Consider the following 24,576-nt stretch of genomic DNA (forward strand, 5'->3'; position numbering starts at 1 on the left):
ATTATGATTTTTAATTTATAATTTTTAATAATTTGAAATTTATTAATCAATAGTTAATTACAAATTATTTATTTCCAAAAATAGATTGAAAAGATTAAAACATATTTGTGCAATGAAGTTAAAATAAATGACAAGTAGTGTATTTTTTTTGAAATGAAGTAAAGAATTGAAAAAGTCAGTGTTATTCTATACTACCTATGCTATCAAACATAAATCTCCAAACAGGTAAAAAAAGTTTGAAACAACAACATTGCTGACAGGTTCAACAGGCTCCAACAGATCCCAAACTAGACATAATCAGTGCAGTAGAAAAAGTCCATGAAGTACTACCAACACATAAAAATGAAGAGTACAGTAGGTACTATGCAAAAAGGAACTGGAGAAAAACACAGCCAACAGCAAATGTTAGTAAAGAGAAACTCAAAGCTATCAAAGGTCTAAAAGAATATGAGTACAGATTAATACTATCAGCCGACAAGGGCAACGCAACTGTAATTATGGACAAAAACTAATACCAGGAGGAAATCCTTGAATTGATCACAAGCGGACCTTACACTTAACTAAAAAATGACCCAGCGAAATCACTGGAAAATAAAATTTACAAAACATTGCACAAACTTTTGGATCAAATGTGTCAGCTATCATGGAGTTATGTAATAACAATTTTATTTTCACAGATAATACTTATTTTCAACTAGATAATGACTTCCGCAAAAAAAATTCAGATTAGTTACCGGCTCTTCCTTATCTCCTACAGGCCAGAGGCATTGAACAAATTACTGATTTACATCATCAATAAAGAAGAATCCATTAATTTTGCCATGAAACAGGACAACAATGATTCACTTTCTTTTTTAAATGTCCTAATTACAAAAAAGACACAGGATATGCAACAAATGACTACAGAAATCCACCCACACCAACTTCTTCTGCATGTGCCGTACTAGATTATCAAGCTTTGGCTATCAAATCAGCTTTAGCAATTTTGTTGCCGGCAGCTCGGAAAAGGAATGCAAGGGATCTGTTAAACCATTCTCTCAGCTTTTTAATCCATGGCATTCTTCTTCGACCTGGCCCCCTTCTTCCGTCTATCTTACACCCACACCAACAGGTATTTAAATTACCACTCCAACCACATCGTAAACACCAAGAAAGTAATTAAACAAATCTCTTTATGAAGATACCGAAGCATCTGCTCCATTGAAAATATATTTCAGGGAGAAAAAACCTGCTAATTGTGAATTTCACTAAAAAGAACTACCTGTTGTCATTTATAAACAAAGAATTCCACAAGATTAAAGAAAAGTAGCAACAAAACACCACAAGCACTCCAGATACACTCACAAGAAGATATCCAAAGATGACAATAATACCATCTGTAAAGGGCTTATTAAAAAATTTGAAAAGGATAGAAAACAAGCACAGCATCATCAAAATATTCAAAACAACCGTCATTCTGAGATCTATTCTATATAAAACCCCTCCAACAAAACACAAGATCCAAAAGCTGCATCTTTAAAATGAGTCGTCTAGTTTCAAAACCCGACAAGTCCACTTTTTATGAATATTGTGTTATTCATGTCAACATATTTTTAATTTTGCCTTCTACAAGTTTATACTGAATTTCCGTTTCCGATGCAAAACCTTCCAAATCTAATCTTAATTTGCATTTGAAATATTGGGTTGGTTTCAAAATCCAGCAAATCCAATGAATACCCATAAGCTTAACTTTCATACCAAAACAGTTTTTTTGAATTTCCCAACATTTGACCTCAGTGGATTTGTCGGGTTTTGAAACAAGACGACTCTAAATACCCTGTAAATCCAACAATTTCTACGTGGAAGAAACAGCAAAACCACTAAGTGTCAACGTAAACGAGCATGAAACATACATCAAGAACAGAGACAGAACATGCACATGCACAATACATATGCAACACACAATACATGAACACACAACTATGTACAAAACATTATCAATTTAATTTACACAATTACATCTACGTTACAGATTTCATAAACATATCAACACAAAATAACACGCAAAAACAGTCAAAATTTGATATTATTAGGTTATTCTTCTTTTTCGTCTAACCATTCACGTCCACATCTGAACATAAGCCTCTTCCTTTTAATTGTTTTTTGTTGTACGCTACTTGTAGAAAATTTTTCCCGGCAGTTTGTTTCAGATCATCTGTCCATCTCATAGGAGGTCTGCCTCTGGGTTTTTTGTGTTCGTATGGTCTCCAGGTTAGAATTGTTCTGTGCCATTTGTTAAGATCCTCCTAGCTACATGTCCAGCTTATTCCCATTTCAATTTTCGTGATTTTTGTACCACATCGGTGACTTTGGTTTTCTGTTTTATCCATGTGTTTGTTTTCCTGTCCTTAAGTGATATGGCAAGGATTGCTCTTTCCATCGCGTGTTGAGTGACTCTGAGTATGTTCATATTCTTTTTTGTGATTGTCCATGTTTGTGCCCCATATGTTAATATCGGAATAATGCATGCATCAAAAACTTTAGATCTAAGATGTAGTTGAATTTGCTGATTTCTGAGTATATAGTTCAGTTTGTCGAATGCTGCCCATGCTAACTTTCTTCTTCTTTTTATTTCTTCCGTTCGAATTTCCCTATTTAGTATTATTTTTTGTCCTAAGTATATATATTCTTCAACTTTTTCTATAACTTTGTTGTTTATTATTCTCATCGTTTCTTCGGAGTGCATGACTTTTGTTTTGTTTAAATTCATTTTCAGTCCTATTTTAGAAGATTCTGTGTGTAGTTCTGAAAGCATGGTTTGCAGTTCTTGTAGGGCAGTATCTATCACGATTATGTCAGCCGCAAATCGTAGATTACTGAGGTAGCGGCCATTGATATTTGAGGGGTGTAAAATCAAAGGCGGCAATCTACACTTTTTCAGGTTTTGAGTTCGGGATGCCGTCTGTTGTGCTTTTTTATTATCTGTTAGATAAAACTATTTGTAAGAACCAAACGCGGTCTTAACTGTATACAAATAGCAGGAAAAAGCGGCAATATCCATAGCTGTGTGCATACCAAACACGGTAATCTCCACTGCGGCCAATAAGAACCAGGAAGCGCTCGCACGTGATCAAGTGTGAATGTCGTGAACTCTGTAGAAACCTATGAATATATACCCGAACTTCCGGATATTTTAGTTTAAGAGATATGCACATAAATTGCTATTACATGTTATATTATTGTTCAATATCAAAATATATTTTTCTTCACTAAGTTACCGGCACCGGCACAAGGGCACAACGATGTTTTATTAGTTTCAAAACTGGCAATATCCTTATAGATCATTTTCATATGCGTCAATCTCACAGCATTGTAAACAAAAACGGCATTCTCCAAACTAAAATATTAAAAAAAAAGGAAAATAAATAATTTCTTAAGTTCCTCTTTCTGGACCTCCGATCACAAACCAAATTTTATATGATTATTCATCAGTTTTATTATTTTAATTTAATTTGGCTAGTTTCTACAGTTTTTCGCGGTTTCCCAAAATTATGGAAATGGGAGATTGCCGACTTTGATTTTACACCCCTCATTTATTCCCTTATATTTCCAATTTAGATTTTTAAAAACGTCCTCCAAAACTAATGTGAACAGTTTGGGTGATAGAGTGTCTTCCTGTTTGACTTCCCTGTTTAATGGTACAGGGTTCGTGTATTCATTTTCATTAAGGTAGTATGTAGCTGTAGCTTGGTTTATAGTTTCTTTTATTAAGTTAATATATCTGCTGTCTATTCTACAATTTTGCATTGCGTTTATTACGGCCGTGTGTTCTATAGTGTCGAAAGCTTTTTCGTAGTCTACAAATGCTATAAAAACTGGAAACTTGTATTGGTTACATTTTTCTATCAATATTTTTGTGGTTAACAGGTGATCGGAAGTTGAATAGCCTTTTCTAAAACCTGCCTGTTCATATGGTTGGTATTCATCTAATTTTCTTTGTTAGTCGGGTAGTTATGACTTTGGTGAGTATTTTAAATAGGTTTGACAATAGACTGATGGGCCTGTAGTTTTCCAACTTTCGATTATCACCTTTCTTGTGTAATAAGATTACTTCTTTAGAGTTGTTCCAGCTCTTAGATACTTTGGCCTGGTGTAAACAACTATCTATAAGCTTAGTTCCAATTGCAATGAGTTCCTTACCTCCTTCTAATATCATATCTGTGGTAATCCTATCTTCTCCTGCAGCTTTATTTCTCTTCATGTTTACCAATGCTGTAGTTACCTCTGAAATTGTTATTTTGGCATTATTTCCGATCCAACATTTTTTATTAATTTCCGTGCTGGTCTTATTTCATCGTCTTGTTGATGTGTTCTGTAGAGTTCCGTGTAAAATTCTTCTATTCGTTTTAGTATGCTTTCTCTAGTTGTGATTTCATTTTCGTCTTTTCCCATTAATGATATTATCTGACGTCGTTCTAGTGTCGGTCTGAGGCATTTCATACTCTTATTTTTTTAAAAGTTGTTGTTATTAATTTTTCTTCTTCTATTCTTTTTTGTTTTCTGATTCCTCTTCTAATCTGCCTATTAAGTTCTCTATATTCTGCGGTTCCCTCTTTGTTAGATTTATTTAAGATCTTCCTTTTTTCTATTTGTTGTAATATTTCTTTGTCTAATTCATTGTGTTTTGTTTTTGGTTTTTTCAGTTGCAGAATGCTTTTGTTCACTGTTTCGGTTATAAGGTTATTCAAATCATCAATATGATTGGAGTTTATCTGCTGCATGTTAACTTGATTTAATGCATGCATTATCTTTTTATTAAATTCACTACTTATTTGTTTATTTCTTCAGATGTTCATTTGTATATTTTTTTTCTTTCTACACCGAGAGAAAAAAATTCTTGACATAAAGAAACTTTATTAATATTTAAGAAAGATCGACTTGGCATATTGCCTAAGAAATATATCTTTGTATGTAAGATATAATTTTCTAAAATATTTCAAATAAATTCTACTATAGCCAAAGAAATATATCTTAAACATGATTGAACTATCACTTTCTGGCAAACTTCAAACCCATTTATCAGAAAGAAATTACACTTGATGTTAATTAATTTTATTAGTCATAAAAATATATTTTCTACACATTACAAAACTATTCTTTCTGAGCAACAATATTTCTTAGTAAGGAATATTATTATTTTACTATTAATAATTAATGTATTTAATGTTAAGAAATATATTTCACAGAGATAAACGTATATTTAGAGTTAAGTTAATATTTCTTGAAAATAAAGTGATATTACATACGGCGAAATAAATCATTGTGTTAAGGTAAAATCATTATTTATTAATAAAACAAGATATAAAACGTTATTATTACATACAAATATTTTCTCCACTCTTAAACCACTGGCTTCTACACAACAATAAATGGATGGAGAGGCCAATCCAACTTCCTCAAATTTTCCTTCTTTTGTTAATAGCTCCTTGTATATCAGCAATTCACTAAAACAAAATCGTTATGTAGAAAGAGTAAACTTACTTTAATAAAAATTTTTTATAAAGATATAGATATTTATTTTGACAAATTTAGGAAATACAAAAAAGAAACAAATACACGGCCCCACATAAGAACTATTAATACTAATAATAATCAATCATATTTAGTTCAAACATGGCATTATTTAACCTACACATCTTTGATTATTTTTTTCTTTTTGTTATTGAAATATTAATTATTTATCTGTATAATATTAAGTCACACAATAAACATTGTTTAGCTAAAACATGAGGGAAAATACAACCAATGTAAAACATTGAAGCAGACATAATAATATGTAATTTTCTTAATTTTTATAATCTAAAAGAGACAGCATACCTAATAATTAAGAAATTTTATTACGGGAAAGTATTATTAGTTTACATCTAAGTCATTTAATACATATTAACTAATTCACGGTTTTCGGCAATAACATTTTTAACCATAAACATATATTTTTTTAGACTAACTGATTTCTTTATCTCAAATAAATTAACAGAAAACATCCTTAGCGTTGCACCCGCCATGTTTGATATAGCGTTGTATTGTATATTTTTATAGAAGACGATACATTCAAGAAACCTATTATAGTTGATACTCATAAGTATACACATTTTTAAAAAGGTACTTACATGTGTGAAGTTCTACAATTTCTGGAAGGCCCCGCAGTTGGTTAATAACTCATTTCTTAATATTGTTCTGAAGCTATATATTATATCATTCTGTCCCAGCTTTAAATTGTGCCATATTTCCCAGTTAGAATAATAAGCTCCTTTATTTCAGAGTCGTCCATCATTATACCTAAAAGGCATATAAAGATACTATTATGTTTCTTTTTTAACCATTCGGATACGAAACAATATTATTATTACATCTTAAATTACTCAATTTGCTTTTATTTAATACCTATATATGTACGTACCTTCAAAATATCCGTTAATTTTTAAAGAACACCAATAAATCAAAAATCCATCTATATGAACATGAACATATCACGCCATCTTGACAAACACTGACGACTAAATCATAAATAGTTAATCTGCGCAATTCTTTTGTGGAAGAAAATCTCTTTGCAAGTAACATTTCGGCATTAATGACAAAGTTTTTATTTTATAACCACAGTTACTACAGAGGGTATTTCTAAAGAATTATTTCTTGTGGTTTAAAATATTTATTTGATTGCAAGAAAATTTCTTGTTCACAAATATAACTATGGATTAACTTAACATTATATTTCTTATACTGCAAAATATTTGTAGTTTTCAATTTAAGAAATAAAAACTTTAGGATAAGAAAATTAAATGTAACTATTAATGCATTTCTTAGTATTGAAGAAATTATCTGTAAGAAATTATTGAGTTGTGTTTAAAAAACTCGTTTCTTTATATGTGAACCGGTATGTTTAAGTTAATAGGATATGTTAACTTTTAAGAAATATTGCTCAAAGAAATCGGTGTTTTAGGAGAAAAGAAATTGTTCTCTCGGTGTAGTTTTTTGTTTATTACTAGTTTTGTTCTTACTAATCTATGGTCGCTTCCTAGGTCAAACTGATTTAATACCGATACGTATTTAACTAGGTTTCTATTTTTCGTTAAGATATAATCTATTTCATATTTTGTCTTTTTATCGGGGCTCATCCACGTCCATTTTCTGCTTGGTTTTTTTATTGAAAAGGGAGTTCATTGAGTACATGTTATGTTCATTCATGAAATTGAGAAGCATTTCTCCTCTATCGTTTCTTTTCCCGTAGCCATAATTGCCAATTAAATGTTCATAATCTTCTTCTTTTTTGGCCAATGTAGCATTAAAATCTCCTAATAGGATTTCGTAGTTTGCTTTATTTGTTTCTATAGCTGTTATTATTTCATCATAAAATATTTCTCCTTCTTCTTCATCGTGGCTTTTGTTTTGGTTGGGGCGTATACTTGGATCACTTTCAGAGTGGTTTTTTTATTAATTCTGATGATAACATATGCTACTCTGTCTGATATGGGCCTGAATTATTCGATACACTGTGTGAGGCTTTGTTTTACCAAGAATCCCACTCCAGTGTATTCGCCACCTTTATGCATAAAATGTGTGCCATCACTTTTTCTTCTGCTTTCGCATATACCCAGGATATCCTGGGATATCATTAGGTTAATAATACTTATATCACATTCAGTCAACTTTTTCCTTAACACATTGCTGCGGCCAGGCGCGGATCTAGAAATTCATAATGGGGGGAGGGGCAGACTTACCTCGAATAACATTATATTTTCCAGATTTAGCCATACGACTCACACTTACTCTAAGATTAAAATACACTATATAATCCCAGATACCTACGGTATCAAAAGGATTGATAGAAAATTCACGACTATTAATCTCACTGGTCGTTCTTTACCATAAAGATTAACCTTTCTACCATCAATGGGTAGGTACGCATGGATTATCTAGTAAAATTCATATTTTTATATCTTTATTGTATCGCAAATTTGAAACGTGACTTTTCATGAGATAAGGTTTATACCCAGTGTAATGTATTTGCATTTTAAAATATCATTTTTGTTATTCTTTGAATTGAGAAAAATATTTCCGTTGTTTATGGTTTCACCGGTACCCAAACAAATGCGGCTGCAGATTATTTTTCAGAGAAGGGTGTTTTATTAGATTTTATGGCTTCTTTCAATTCTTTGGAAGCGGTTGTCGTATAATTTAGTGTTGTACTGATGGCTTAAAGTTTAGAGTTAACAGAAAAAAACAATAAATAATAAACAATAAAACATACTTATAGACTAAATACAATAGGGGGTCCCGGACCCGTTGACCCCCCTGTATCCGCGCCTTGCTGTGGCCTATAATATATAGGCAAAGTATGTCATTTTTTGAAAAGAAATATGTATCTAAAAAAAAGTTATAAAATCTTCCCAGAATTTATTAGAATATTCTTTTTTGACAATTTTCGGAGTGGAAGTCCAAAAGTCTAATGTTATATACCAATAATATTTGTGGCTCAATCTCATATAAACATAATTCATATAATCATACTTTAATAAGTATCTTTCCTTTAATTTAAAAAAATCAGAACAATTCAACAGAAGAGAAACAGAATAACTCAACAAGTTACCTTAATAAACTCAGTGCTCAAACTAATTGAAATATAGTCATTAATGTTATTTCTGGAAAGAACAATGTAAGTCCAGGTAAACAAAATAACTTTAACCATTAGTTCTCTTCAGTCGTGTCCAATTTTCGGAAAACGAAATAAAAACTTCATTCGGTGCCGTCAGCTTACTTTTATGAAGTTACACAATTGCCAACACAACGAGAAAATTGCATTCGACAAACATGGGAGTTTGCTAAAACTTCTTATTGGATTTAGTCAATTTAAGACAGCTTCAGTCGCTATTAGCCCAGGCAAAGAATGCCATCAAATTGTCAATTAATGCATCAGTTCAAAACCAATTTTGAGCTCGCCCAAGGCGTCTCAACATGGCTGCGAGGAAAGACACCCCAAAATCAGGGCTGGAGTTTGTCTATACTACATTGTTCGCATTGATGTCTGGAAAATAAAAGTAAAACCGGTAAAACGTTACCAAGGGATTTATGAATATCGATCTAGTGGCTACTTTTTAAATTTTTGTTTGTATTTTATGCTTCTGAATGTACCTAAGTCTCTGTTTCGATAACACAGTTAATTATACTTTTGAATATCTAACAGTGGTATGAATATTTTGTAATTTTTCATGTAGGTATATTCAATTGTAAACTTACCTATGCCAGTTTGAGCAATTTTAGGTAACATAATATCTATTTGTGTATGATTTCTTCCAATATAAGGTTCTTAAGTTTGTAGTAGGTATCTATCTATCTAATCAGCCCTAAACATACACCGGGGAAATAAGGCAAAAATATACCATGTTCCATGTTTTTTGGGTACTATATACCTATACCATTATAAATACAAAAATGCCCGTCACAGTTTGGACAAGAAATGTAGTTATTAACAAATAAGAGTACATGTAAAAATAGGGTGCTTAAATATCGTATTTATAATATTTTTCTTTTAGTAGATGAGCCAATGTTTAAAACGGCAGTTTTTTAATTTTGGTCCGATCATTTGTTGCTTCGAAAATTGCAAAATAAAACTAAAATTTCGAAAATATAAAATTTGCTACAACTTTTGCTAAAATGAATTTAATACTTTCATATTGCACGAAAAGTTGAGTCAAATAGTCCGCACAATGCACAAAAAATTTTAAGACGATTGGTCAATTAGTTTAAATTTTATTCAATTTGTTTATAGCAAAGAGCTTTTTTTTCGCAATGTCATTGTTCAGAAAATAATAACGATATAGTAATTCTGTGAAAACAATATGAAAGAACAATAGTCATGTTTTCAATGCGTTTAAAAAAAATCATTAAAAAGTCATTTTTATTACTCAGAAAATATATTACTAAAATGGAGTCATTTTTGGCTTATAAACAATTTGAATAACTCTGTTAATATTCACTGTGGGCTAAAACTACACTGTGATTTGAAAAGCTGGTATTTTTATACGAATTTTCAAAGAAAAACTTTTCTCCTAGGTTAATTACGGTCAAAGTTAGCCACTTTTTTTTATTTAATTGACGGCTACTTTGTTTATAATAATTAAGCAACCTAACTGGAGCTATTTTGAAGTTGAAGATATGTGTAAAAGTTTGAGTAAACTTTGAACCTCAACAGAGTAGTTAATAAAGTTTTAAAAGTGGCTCCGAACGGAATTAATTCGTGGTCGGTGGAGGGTTAATTAATAAAATCCGTGCACTCAAAAAATGAAGTTGATTCTGCAAACATATGCTGAGATTAATATCACCGGAGCTTGTTGATGGATTTTGATTATAATTTTTTAAATTTGTATGACTCGTAGTCTTATAGAGTACGTTATGTACACACATCCCCACTTAACATTACAAAATGTTAGGGGGAGCTCCCCTTATCACTCAGGGATATGAAAAATAGATTACGACCGATTCTAAGACCCACCGAATATACATATATAATTTCATAAAAATCGGTAAAGCGGTCTCGGAGGAGTATGGAAACTAACACTGTGACAGGAGAATTTTATAGATGTAAATATATAGATGGCTATTAACAAAGAGGGGTTGGTGATAAAAGAGTGAAAATTAAGGGTTGAATGTATTTTTTACTTCTACATCATATAAAATTAAGGTAAATAATTTTATCCAAAAAAATAAAAAAAAAGTCAGGGGGGCAGCCCCCCTTATAACTTATGGGTACAAAAAAAGGTTTAAACCTCTTCTCCGTCCTATAGGATATACGTGTAAAATTTCATAAAAATCGGCCAAGCCGTTTCGGAGTAGTATGGTAACTAACACTGTAACAGGAGAATGTGATGTATATAGAAGTAACTGCGAATTAAATAATAAAAGTGGCTAACTTTGAGCCTAATTAACCTAGGCAAAAAGGTTTTCTCTGAAAATTCGTGTAAAAATACCAGTTTTTGAAATCCTAAAGTAGATTTACTCTATAGTCAATATTAACAAAGCTATTCAAATTATTTATAAGCCAAAAATGACTCTATTTTGCTAAACTTTTTTCGGAGTGATAAAAACGACTTTTTAATGATTTTTCTCAACACTTTGAAAATATAACTATTTTTTCCGCAAATCGCCAGGAAATTTTGACATTCCTGTCAAAATTTCTTGAAGAAAAAGTCAGGACTTCCTTACTGTAAGGAAATGTCATTTCCTTACTGTAAGGAAATGATATTTCCGTACAGTTGTTAGTGTTCTACATAAATGATAGAAAACACATTGCTATTAAAACCTTGTAAATTACCTTAATCATTAAATTTTCTTTATCTGGAGTTTCCTGGATAAATTTTTCAATTTCTTCCTTCGTTAAAATCTTAGATTTCTTTGCCCTATAAGGCAATTTCTTGAGCTTGCCGTTTCAATAAAGAACGAAGTTTTGAGTATGTAGATATATCTACATTGTGTTTAAGTGCAAGGGTTGACTTCAGCATTGAATAATTGGCCCATAATGTTGAAGATTTCATCTTTAAACAAAGGTCTAGGAAGTATGCCATTACAACATTTTCTGAGAAAGAACTCGTATTTTTACTCATGCGATAATCCATAAAACGTCTGTATGCATTTTCGTACTTTTCTCTTGATTTCTTTGGCAATAATTCTAATGAAGCAGTATTCACTGCCTCAACCAGCTCTGGAGGAGTCCCAGGAATGGAAATTTCATCATCACTTATCATTTTACTTTCGAGAACACCAGCAATTAAATTTATAAGCGTCAAGTTTGACAATTCAACCTCAATACGTTTCCATAGTAACCCAAGTAATTTTATTAGGAATTTTAAAGCACCATTTATTTGGGAATAAAATTATCGCGTTTTGTTTAAATCAATCAATATCTGTCGAATTTTAAACGATTTGCGGAAAAATAGTATGTTTACCTTGTAGGAAAAGCCACATTCCTGGACTCTGTGTTGCTAAGTCTCGGCTTGCGCCTCGACTTAGCAATCTTCACAGTCGTCCAGGAATGTTAAGCTTTTCCTACCCGGTAAACAATGTACTATTCTTGCATGTGGTTTCCACATAATTGTTATATCATTATTATTTTCTGAACAATGACAAGCTCTTTGCGATAAACAAATTGAATAAAATTTAAACTAATTGACGAATCGTCTTAAAATTTTTTGTGCATTATACGGAATGTTTGACTCAACTTTTTGTGCAATATGAAAGTCTTAAGGCTATTTTTGCAAAAGTTATAGCACATTTTTTATTTTTGAAATTTTAATCTTTTATTGCAATTTCCGAAGCAAAAAATGATCACACCAAAATTAAAAAGTGTCATTTTAAACCTTGGCTGATCTGCTAAAATACGAATACCCTAAATAATATATATATAATTAACCTATTTGTACCTGTAGCGATTTAAACGAAAAAACTGCGATTTTTGACCCTTATTTGTTAATAACTAAGTTTCTCGTCCGAACTGTGACGGACATTTTTGTATTTATACTGTATTAGGTATATAGTACCCAAAAATTCAATTTGCAACCTGGCTGCTCAAGTGTCCCGACAAAAACCTTATTTCTCTGGACTAACATCCATCCTTGAATATAGGCCTCCTCTTCCTTCTTCCATGCCTCTCTATCTTGGGCAATTTGCATCCATTTTGGCCCAGTGTGCTTCTTCAGGTCATGTGACCATCGCATTTGTGGCCTTCCCCTTTTTCGTTTGTGGTTCCACGGTCTCCAATGTATAATCGTTTTAGTCCATCTTTCATCCTTCTGCCATAGGGTGTGTCCGGCGAACTTCCATAGGTATGGAAGGTGTAGTAGGTATCGGTGTAGTAGGTATACAGTAATCATATTACTTCGGGATAGTAAGTACGGTTATAGGTAAACTCGTCTCAAAATAAAACGTCTTCTTTATTCCAGGAAGGCTCTACTTTTTTTACTGAGTGTGTATGTTTTCATTTTTCTAGTAATAATTGTCCTCAAAATTTTGATTATGCTGTCGTATTGCTGTAAATCTTGTTTGTTCTTTTGTTTGATCATTAAATATAAAGAGATTTTATCTTTTTAGCGTTATATTGCCGAACTGCATTACTGCATACAGAAGCTGCCCAATTATTATGTTATCAATCCATCTTATTGTTGTCCTTTTTGCTGACCAGATAAGAATGGACTTCGATTTTAGTTTGAGGATAGCCACTTCAGTTTCCCGACCACCTGATATTAGTGTGTGTTCACGCTATGTCTTGTTGTACGTTTTGTGTGTCACGTTTTGTCCTATGTGGCGTGTAAACAACAAAACGTACGTCTTGTCGACACACAAAAAATTCGAATCGAAAAAATTAAATGCGCTTATTCACAAAACGTACATTTTGTCGTACGTTTTGCATGACACACAAAACGTTCAATAAGACGTAGCGTGAAAACGGCCCTTTATTTGGGTATAATATGATTAAATTTGTAATAAGTTATGTATTTTTTTGAGATCATTACGAGTATGATTTATATTTTTTGGGAAGATTACGTATATGTATTTGTAATGTGTTTATGTGTTCATTTATTTAATGAGAACATTACGTACGAACCAAAAAGCTTGTTCGGTTGACAAATTGTGGTCCAAACCCCTTATTTATTAGTTTTGAAATTTTAAGTAATAATTATTTTACTTTTAAAAGAATCGCTTATTTTGGATTTGATCTACTTATGACGGCACGACGGAAGTCTATTTAGATATTAGATTATTGTTGTTAGTCTCTATTTGATCGATCCATCTTGTTGGGGATCTTCGTCTCCAACAGAACATTTCAGTGGCGTCTATCTTTCTTTTTTCCGATTGTGTTAGTGTCCAAGATTTACATCCGTAGGCCAGTATTGGGTATATTAAGCAGTTGATCAACCTCATCTTTAACGCTCTTGAAATTTGACAGTCCTTCCATATTGTTGTCATTTTTGCTGTGAAAACTTTTGCTAGATCACATCTACGTTTTATTTCTTCCTATAGTGACCCTGTGTTTGTGATCAATGATCCCAGATATAAGTATAAGCTCACAACTTCAAACCGGTCAATAGGGGTTATGTGTGGATGATTGTTATGTAGTATATCTATTACGGACAATGATGTAAATTGGCCATTGACCTTAAAGCCCAGGCATTGTCGTGAATGTACATTTACCCTGGTTATTAGCGACAATGCCCGGTCATTAACGACAATAACCATAGCTATTGGCCAATGTTGTAAAAAAAATAACCTAAAATTAGAGTTTTCATCAATAACCGCTCAATAACGACAGTGGCCAAAAGCAAATGACCAATGTTGATAAATAAATAAAATTAGGTATGATGTCATATTTTTTTTATATATTAAGATAGCTTTTAAAGGCTAAGAATTTTATTTTGACAAGATAGTGAACCATGGCATTTTGTAACACTTTTTACATAAATTTACTACTAGTAATTTCAGCACGAGCACAGAAATGAAGCAAATAATAAACAAAACATATTTTTAGTCTAAATTTCAACATTGACCTATTAACAACGGGCATTGTGAAATGACCAGTTTCAATGGACAATAACTTTAATATCCGGCCATTATCGACAATGACTAATTCAACAGGCCATTGTCGATATTGACCGGTTATTAACGTTATTGGCCGGATTTACGTTATTATTGCCCATAACATATCCACTATCGTGATATTTTTATCTTTGATATGTGTAATTGCAGACCAAATATTTGATTTTTTGAGATGCCCTTTATTTACTTTTTGAAGAATCGCTTATTTTGGATTAGATCGATGGCGGCAAATTATTTAAATATTAGATTATTGTTGTTAGTATATGCCTCTTTTTTATATTAATGAATAAATACATTTTTTTAGATTTATTACTTACTTTTTTGATAAATTACGAATAAGATCCAGCAAGCAGCTTGGGATAATTCACCAACTATTATCCAAAGAACTAAAGGCAACAATTATCCTAAAGAAATAAGGGATATGATAGCCGAAAAGAGAAAACTACGACGAAACTGGCATATGACTAGAAATCCTGCAGATAAAACTGTTTTAAACAATGCCACACAAAAATTAAAGCGAGAAATCAAACGCATACAACAAGAGTCCATAGGGGAGTACCTCAGTGAACTAAGCGCTGATAAAACGACAGACTACTCTCTGTGGAAAGCAGCTAAACGGTTTAAAAGTCCAATTATACAAAATCCTCCTATTAGGAATAGCAATGGTACCTGGGCTCGTAGCAATGAACAAAAAGCTACAATATTTGCAGATCATTTAGAAAATACATTCAAACCACATGTGGAGAAGATCTTGAAGAACCAATTGAACTAAATGATGAAAACATAAAAATCAACCCTGTTACTCCTAATGAATTAGAGACAGAAATAAAGCACAATTTGAATCCGAAAAAAGCGCCTGGCTTTGATCTTATTACTGGTGAGATTTTAAAGCAGCTGCCGAAGAAAACCATTATAAAACTAACCCACCTTTTCAACGCTTCATATAGACGTAAATATGTTCCGAAGTTGTGGAAAGTGGCAGAGGTGATAATGATAACTAAACCTGGAAAACAACCTCACCAAGTAACGTCGTACAGACCAATATCACTCATCCCGGTGATAGCAAAACTCTACGAAAAAATGCTCCTAAAAAGGCTAAAGCCAATAATTGAAGAGAGACAGCTAATCCCATCCCACCAATTTGGTTTTAGAGAGAGCCATTCTACTATTGAGCAAGTGCATAGGATCACTGACATCATAGAAATGGCACTGGAAGAAAAGAAAGTTTGCACCACTGTCTTCCTGGATGTGGCCCAAGCATTCGACAAGGTGTGGCACAAAGGATTAATACATAAACTGCGCTATCACCTACCAGAACAGTTCGCCCAACTCTTAGAATCATACATATCAGACAGATGCTTCAGAGTAAAGCAGGAGGAAGCATACTCTGATTTGAGACAGATTAGAGCTGGTGTTCCACAAGGAAGTGTCCTTGGACCAGTTCTGTACATTTTATACACCAGAGATATCCCTCAACTACGTCAAGATACTATTGCTACATTTGCAGATGACACAGCAATTATCTCAGTTGGAAATAATCATGAAGAAGCGGTACATAACTTACAGAACTCCATAAATCAGACATATAAATGGACTAAAGCATGGAGAATCAAGTTGAATGAAACCAAATCCATACATATTGATTTTACCAATAAAAGGAGGCAATACATACCAATCAGAATAAATGATATCCAGATTCCATATGAGAATACTGCAAAATATCTGGGTATCACTCTTGATGCAAGACTTAGGTGGAAAGCACATATTAAAAAGAGAAGACAAGAGCTTGGAATCAGATATAAAAAAATGTATTGGCTGCTTGGACGTGACTCCAAATTATCAATCCATAATAAGTTGCTACTCTACAATCAAATCCTCAAGCCTGTCTGGAGCTATGGCATACAACTATGGGGGTGTGCCAGCGAAAGTAATATACAAATAATTCAACGCTTCCAAAACAAGGTACTAAGGAACATAGTAGATGCCCCCTGGTATATTAGAAACAGTATCATCCACAATGATCTGGGGATCGACACCGTTAGACAGACTATATCTAGATTTGCCCGGAACCACGAAGATAGGCTCCATCGTCACGTGAATGTTGAGGCCCTCCAGCTACTTGACAACACGAACCAGACCAGACGTCTTAAAAGAATCAAACCATATGAGCTAGTGTAGTGCGCATAGTGCGGTACTAAACCATATGAGATAGTGTAGTGCGCATCGTGCGGTAGTGTACACGTTAATTGTAGTGTAAATAGGCGATATGCTAATATAACCTAAAGAAATACTGATGAGTAAGACTTTAGCTTAAAAAAATGTAGTTAGGTTAGGTTAGAATTAAGTTACTCATTGTTCCAATAGTGAACAGATTGTAATGTTACTCCGAGTGGAGCATTAAAAAAAAAATTACTTTTTTGATGATTTTATTCTATTGATGATATCATTGTATGCATTATATAGGTAAACATATTCAGTTTAATAGCTTTGTTTATGTAATGATTTGATAAGTTTTATAAAGAATTTGAGTTTTTTTTATAAATCTTTGGTTAAGATTTATTGGCGCACATTTATGTTAGCAGTTTCGTAGCACTCAGTATTTTTTGTTTTCTTTTTGACAAACTGTTATAGTTATATCTGTTCTTCGAATTCATGCTCATCCAAATAACGCCACCAACGTATTGTTCTTATGTTACGAGCGGTTTTGTCCACGTAGTAGGGATAATCGTTCAATCTGACGCCCAATGATACAAATTTGAATAATAGTACAAATTTGAATTGGGTATCTAGTAATTATGTTGTAATGAACTAGGTATGTAGAATATATATCAATATTTGTTTAATTCTGGTCTATGCGGTTAAGTCCACACCTGAATTCAACAAAACCAAAATAAAAGAACCAAAAGAATTCAGATAATCAAGAGCGTCACTGAGAATAGGGGTGGAACTTTGTAACGGGTCTTCCCTTTTCATTCGTCTGCAACAATTCTTTAAGAGGGGTGCATATAAACATTAGTTCTTGCACTTTGCTTCCCCCTGAAACGACAATTTACTTTTTGTGTATACACAGTGATTTTAAACTACCTCTGTTAGAATCGAAGGAGAAAGGGAAAGTTTTCGACCCCTATGTCCCTATTTCAATGACCTCATTGGTCTATTCAGAAATACATTAAAACAGTTGTAGCTGAGTTATTTTATATATTTTAAACATTAATATCACAAGGGAGTGAGAATAAATTGATAATAATGCGAAATTTTTTCGAAAACTTGTTGCCTGGCAATAGATACGAGATCCCGTAGGGCTCGAGTAACTATTGTCGGATAGAAACAAGTTTGAGAAGCAAATGTAAGCATTATTTTCTTATTTATTCTTACTGTAGTGTGATATTCGCCAGATTATTTTTTAATACTTACATACAAAATTCAAGTATTTGTAAATAAACATGCAGTAACATTTTTATCACAATTAATATGATAACACAGTTATTGTCATATTCGCACAGTTATATTATACAGTGAGCACATAAAGGTTGGAATAAATTCATTTTCTCGAGAATGGACAATTTTGGAAAAAAATTCCGAAATAGGTTGATTTTTATTTTTAAATGACGACTTTTTGGTATATATATCATACTAGTGACGTCACCTATTTGGGCGTGATGACGTCATTGATGATTTTTTTAAATGAGAATAGGGGTCGTGTCATAGCTCATTTGAAAGGTAATTCAATTCTCTATTCAGTAATATAAACATTAACATAATTATTTATACAGAGTGTCCAAAAAAAATTTTTTTGAATTAAATTTATTGACATAAAAAGAAGAATTAGTGTAATTTATTTAATTTAAAATACATTTTACTGCTATCAGAAAACAGGAAAAAATGTTTATTTGACACATAAATATTGTTTTTTGCAAATTTAATATTAAAGCAGCCACCCACTTGCCTCTTGACAATTTGAGCATTTATTTAAGCGAAAAGCAATGATTTTTTGTTCAAATAAACATTTTTTTCTGTTTTCTGAGCGCAGTAAAATGTATTTTGAATTAAATAAATTACACATATTCTTCTTTTTATGTCAATAAATTTAATTAAAAAAAATTTTTTTTCGACACCCTGTATAAATAATTATGTTAATGTTTATATTACTGAATAGAGAATTGAATTCCCTTTCAAATGAGCTATCACACGACCCCTATTCTCATTTAAAAAAATCATCGATGACGTCATCACACCCAAATAGGTGACGTCACTAGTATGATATATATGCCAAAAAGTCGTAATTTAAAAATAAAAATTGACCTCTTTCGGGATTTTTTTCCAAAATCGTCCATTCTCGAGAAAATGAATTTATTCCAACCTTTACGTGCTCACTGTATGTACCTACTAGGTCTGGATCCCGCGTATGAAAAAAAAGTTGATTAATAGCAAGCTGAAAATTTGTTAATAGCTTAAGGGTGTCTAGTCGGACAAACTTTGATATATGGGAACACTGGAACAGGGGAAGTTTTAATTTTAGAACAAGTTAAAAATTTGGAACGGTCAGACCACGAAAACGGCACATGTATTTTGTCCGACAGAACAGACTTAAACTCTTCGAACAGAGATTAAACTCTCTTGCAAAAATCAGACTGCGATTTACCACCAAATGGGCGTTTAAATGAGTGGAACATGTAGAATATGTAAAATGACGGGAATTATGACAGGTTATAAATAGCAGTTTGATTTTTGCATGAGAGTTTAATCTCTGTTCGGAGAGTTTAAGTCTGTTCTGTCGGACAAAATAAATGTGCCGTTTGCGTAGTGTGACGGTTCCAAATTTTTAATCTGTTCCACAATTAAAACTGCCCCTGTTCCAGTGTTCCCATATATCAAAGTTTATCCGACTAGACACCCTTAAGCTATTAACAAATTTTCAGCTTGCTAGCAATCAACTTTTTTTTCATACGCGGGATCCAGACCTATACTCCTTTAGATTTACGCCACTAAAACTGTGGCCTACTTCAGATCTATTTACTTTTTTACGGTGTCGGAAAGTTGGTCGCGAACACTTCGTCGACGGAAAATTAATCGAAAACATTTGGTCGACAAACAGTTGGTCGAATGCACAATTCATCGAATGTACAATTCGTCGACGAACATTTGTTCGAATGGATTTTTCGTCGACAAACTGTTATTTATCTTTAGGATAAAGGGATTAATTATGACAAACGACGGATTATTGGTTTTTATTTTGTTAACTGGAATATTATATTATACATATCTGATTTTTTTGAGGGGTTTTGTTATTTTTTTTTCTAAATCTTAATTATTTTTAAATTTAATAAAAAAATCGGCTACGGTGGGAGAGTAGACAGCAAATATAAACCGATATTTTAATTAGTGATGTTGTACCGTTCTTCTTTTTGGTGCACTTGCGAACGGAGCATTTCCGGACAAGTCAAATTTGATCAAAGATCAAAAATCAATAATCCTTCATTTGTCACCATTATGTCCTTTGGGTCTTTGTCGCCGAAAAATGCATTCGATCAAATGTTGGTCGAATTCGACCAACAAACAGTTGGTCGAATGCACAATTCATCGAATGTACAATTCGTCGACGAACATTTGATCGAATGAATTTTTCGGCGACAAAGACCCAAAGGAAGTAATGGTGATAAATGAAGAATTATTGATTTTTGATCTTTGATCAAATTTGACTTGTCCGGAAATGCTCCGTTCGCAAGTGCTCCGACACCAAAAAAGAACGGTACAACATCACTAATTAAAATATCTGTTTATATTTGCTGTTTACTCTTCCACCGTAGCCAATTTTTTTATTAAATTTAAAAATAGTTAAGATTTAGAAAAAAATTTAACAAAACCTCTCAAAAAGATAAATTCAGATATGTATAATATAATATTCCAGTTAACAAAACAAAAACCAATAAACCGTCGTTTGTCACCATTAATCCCTTTATCCTAAAGATAAATAACAGTTTGTCGACGAAAAATCCATTCGAACAAATGTTCGTCGACGAATTGTACATTCGATGAATTGTGCATTCGACCAACTGTTTGTCGACCAAAATTTGTCGACTAATTTTCCGTCGACGAAGTGTTCTCGACCAACTTTCCTAGACCCACTTTTTTACGTTTCCCGTGATATCCATGGTTTTGGCCCTTTGATCTAGGTATGGTATTTAGAATTGTTTCATTAAATTTATAATAATTATTTAAATGTATTTACAACCCTGACAAGAACAACAATTTGGCGGTCGTGGTTGCACACACCTTATTAACGAATTATTAACGAATTAAAAATATATGTAATTATCGTTACGACACTGGCGAAGCGTCCATGTAACCACTATTACCATTGATAACAGTTAAAAATCTTGCAAATAAATATTTTTTGACTACTGTAAAATAATTCCATTTTATTTTTTTTTTTCAATAGAAATATGAGTGTTAATAGTCATTCACTAAAAAGCCAACTAGACGCACGAAAATATTGGCGAATTTATGCGACTCGGTTGCAGGTTAATGTTACCACTTTTAAATGTGGAAAAAAATGAAGGTCCATCGGCTATCGGTCGGACGCGGACGGTCGAAGACGGCTCGTGTCTGAAAATTTTGAAAGGCGTAAGTGCGCTGTGGATATTAGTAGGCTGTAGGCTTCTCACCACTTTTTGAAATGGTTACAATGGTTACTTACCTATTAGAGTGTGCGTGCAATTAAACATGGATAAGTGTCGTTGACGACTTTTTTTTAAAACTTTTGACACTATGATTATAAAACTTAAAAATAGGTTTTCTAATTTAAAGCCAAAATTTTCAGATAGGGCCTTTCATCAATTTGTACTGCTATATGGACAAAAAATTGATACAGATAAGTTAAAAAACAGAATTTATAGTTCTTTATAAAGATCCAGAATATATTTAAAAAATGCACAAGAATTGTATCAATATTTAAGGTCTTCAGAACTTGATAATGCATTTCAAGAACCCTTTAAATTGGAAAACCTATTTTTAATAATTCCCGCTACAAGTGCATCCGTTAAAAGAAGTTTTCCAGCAGTGAAACGAAATAAAACGTGCCAAAGAAATATAATATCGGATGTAGTCATTTTCTTTAATTTTCATTGAGTAACGCTTTTTAAATGGATTAATGACAGAACCCTCTTTTTTCGATTCTGTTATCAACATTTTTCCAGGTAAAATAAACAAAAACTTATATTTGCGAGGTTCTTTGAAACATGATTTTTTACATCTGGGTTTGGTAACACTTTAGAAAAAGTCACGCGTCGCCACTGCGTTACAACCTAACTGTAGTTAATCCCATATAAACATACCATTTATTTCAAACAAGCCACAAATCAACAGGTTTGGATCTTCTTCTTGACGTGCCTATCCGTGACGAATGTTGGCGATCATCATGGCAATCTTTACTTTATCAACAGCAACGCGGAAAAGCTGCACATATGTTGTGTTGAACCAGGTTCTGAAGTTTCTTCAACCAGGATGTTCCTCTTCTTCCTGGACCTCGCTTTCTAAATATTTTTCCTTGCAGGATGGCTTGTAGGAGGGCATATCTGGATTAATTTCGCATAATGTGTCCAAAGTATTTCAATTTTCGGCACATATCTTCGTTCAAGGTCCATGATTCAACACCATAAAAAGGACAGAGAAGATGTAGCATTTCAGCATTCTTACTTTTATACCAAGAGAAAGGTTGTGGCTCTTGAAATAGGTCCCCATACAGTTGAAGGTTGATCTAACTTTTTCTAGCAACTTCTTCTTGTTATAATGGTGCCGAGGTAGTTGTAGTGCCTCACTCTTTCTACAGGGGTTTGGTTGATGTAGATTTGACCTTCTTGTTATCTTTTTCTTGCTAATGATCATAAACTTTGCCTTCAGTACGTTTATATTGGACTTATAGGTCTTCTAGGTTGTCCGCAAATACTATGATGTCATCTGCACACCTGATGTTATTTAGCCGGTACCCGTTTAGTACAATACGTTTTTGAGATTCGTGCAAAGCTTCAATAAATATTCTTTCAGAGTAAAGGCTGAAAATTAGGGGGGACAAAATGCTGCCTTGTCTCACTCCACGCATGATTTACGCATATTCGTCACTGTCAACTTTGAGGTTTGCAATCTGATTCCAGTAAAGGTTTCTAATTAGTCTCAGATTATTTTCAGGTTTGGATCCCTATTAAATATATTTTTCTTTTGTTTCAGGTTTGGTTTCAAAATCGCCGAGCAAAGTGGAGGCGACAAGAAAAAATGGAAGCGGCTCGATTAGGACTAAGTGAATATCATGCAGCCACTCTATCGCGAGCTGGTTCTAGTCTAACTTTACCAATGGATCCCTGGTTATCACCACCGCTGCTCTCAGCTCTTCCAGGTTTCCTTAGTCACCCGCAAACAGGTTACCCAAGTTATCTCACCTCTCCCATCGCCGCAGACCCTGGAAGACCTCCAATGGCGCATTCTCATTCGCATTCGCCAAACAACACACCACCCGACCTTAGAACCACATCTATAGCTGCATTACGTCTCAAAGCAAAAGAGCACGTTGAAAATATTACTAAGGGTTTACAAATGGTTTAAGTGAGTGTGTAGGTATTAGGCGTATATATTTTATGGACCGAAGTAGTTTCAATACAACCAAATTTTTGGTTCAGACTTATTAAAGGATGATATGTAAAGTTGTAGAAGTGACGTATTACAATTTCTTATAGAATGAATGTCAAAACTTTAAGATTATTTTACATTCTTTAAAAATATGACGGTTCACGTGTTCCTCTAATTACTTCTCTAAATCGAAATATATCTGTAATAATCGATTTTCTTATCAGTTTATCAGAGTGTAAAAATAAAAGTCAAAATACGCTGAACAACATATTAGTAAAATTGGTAGTAATAATGTAAGATTTTTTACACAGGTGTAAATAAAAATAGTTCTTCACACGTTCTTCTTTTTACGTTAGGCGGCTTGTCTCTAGAATTTTGTACAATATTCTCATTTTTTTTTTTTTCATTTCTACCAGAATGTGCTCTAAATAAAATCCTTTTCATGGAGTGTTAAAGGATTTCTCCTGCCAATACCGATCTTCTTCTTCTTCAGATGCAAATCTACTAATGGATGTTAGCAATCACATTTTCCATTAACTCTCTGTTTCTTGCAACGTGTATCAGAGATTGTATGCCGTTAATACCTGTCCATTGCCTTATGTTTCGGAGCCAGGACATTTTCTTGCGTCTCCTATTCCTCTCTTGCTTTAAATTTAACCCTCGATTATAAATTGAAGAAACTGGTATTGCATGATGTGACCCGGATACATCCTACAAATATTTAGGGGTTTGCTTCACTGATACTAATGACCAGACAAGAGAAATCAAGAGGCGAATAGAGATAGCGAGACAATCGTTTGTCAAAATGAAAAAGTAAGTGTAAATATAAACTTAAGAACAAGAATGTTGAGGTGCTATGTTTTCTCCGTTCTGCTGCAAGGCATGGAAGCTTGGACGCTGAAAAAGATAAACATCAAAAACATTGAGGCATTCGAGATGTGGTGTTACAGGAGAATGTGGAAAATATCATGGACAGAAAGAGTAACAAATCAAGATGTTCTGCTGAAGATGGGGAAGGATTGCGAAGTCATAAAAACCATACAAACGAAAAAACTGAAATATCTAGGCCACATAATTAGAGTTGCACAAGTTTGACTTGAATGTTTGAACTTGACTTGAGTTTGATTTAATTTCAAGTCAAACTCAAGTAAATCCTTCTGACAAATAATTCAAGTCAAGTCAAATTGGTCAATCGTACAGGTTTGAAAATTCAAACTGTTTGTCAAACTAGTTTGAAAGAGTTTGAAAAATAATTTATTTAGTAGATACACTTTTTTGTCGAGATTGACATGTTAGTTGCCAATTAAGATAAAAAAATTAATAATACAATGAGTG

At 32.9% G+C, this 24,576-nt stretch overlaps 1 protein-coding gene across 1 annotated transcript in view; it reads left to right on the forward strand.

Moving 5' to 3' along the window:
- LOC126880905 (retinal homeobox protein Rx-like) overlaps nt 1–23,463 on the forward strand; it is an 89,911-nt gene extending 66,448 nt beyond the window's left edge. The window contains exons 2-3 of the mRNA XM_050644980.1: nt 261–491; nt 22,846–23,463. Of these exons, the coding sequence (XP_050500937.1) occupies nt 261–491; nt 22,846–23,217 (603 nt within the window). The 3' untranslated portion in view covers nt 23,218–23,463. The remainder of the gene's footprint in view (nt 1–260; nt 492–22,845) is intronic.
- Nucleotides 23,464–24,576: the final 1,113 nt, after the last annotated feature.

This window comes from Diabrotica virgifera, chromosome 2, assembly GCF_917563875.1.
Source record: "Diabrotica virgifera virgifera chromosome 2, PGI_DIABVI_V3a".
In the NCBI taxonomy this organism is placed as follows: Eukaryota; Metazoa; Arthropoda; class Insecta; order Coleoptera; family Chrysomelidae; genus Diabrotica; species Diabrotica virgifera.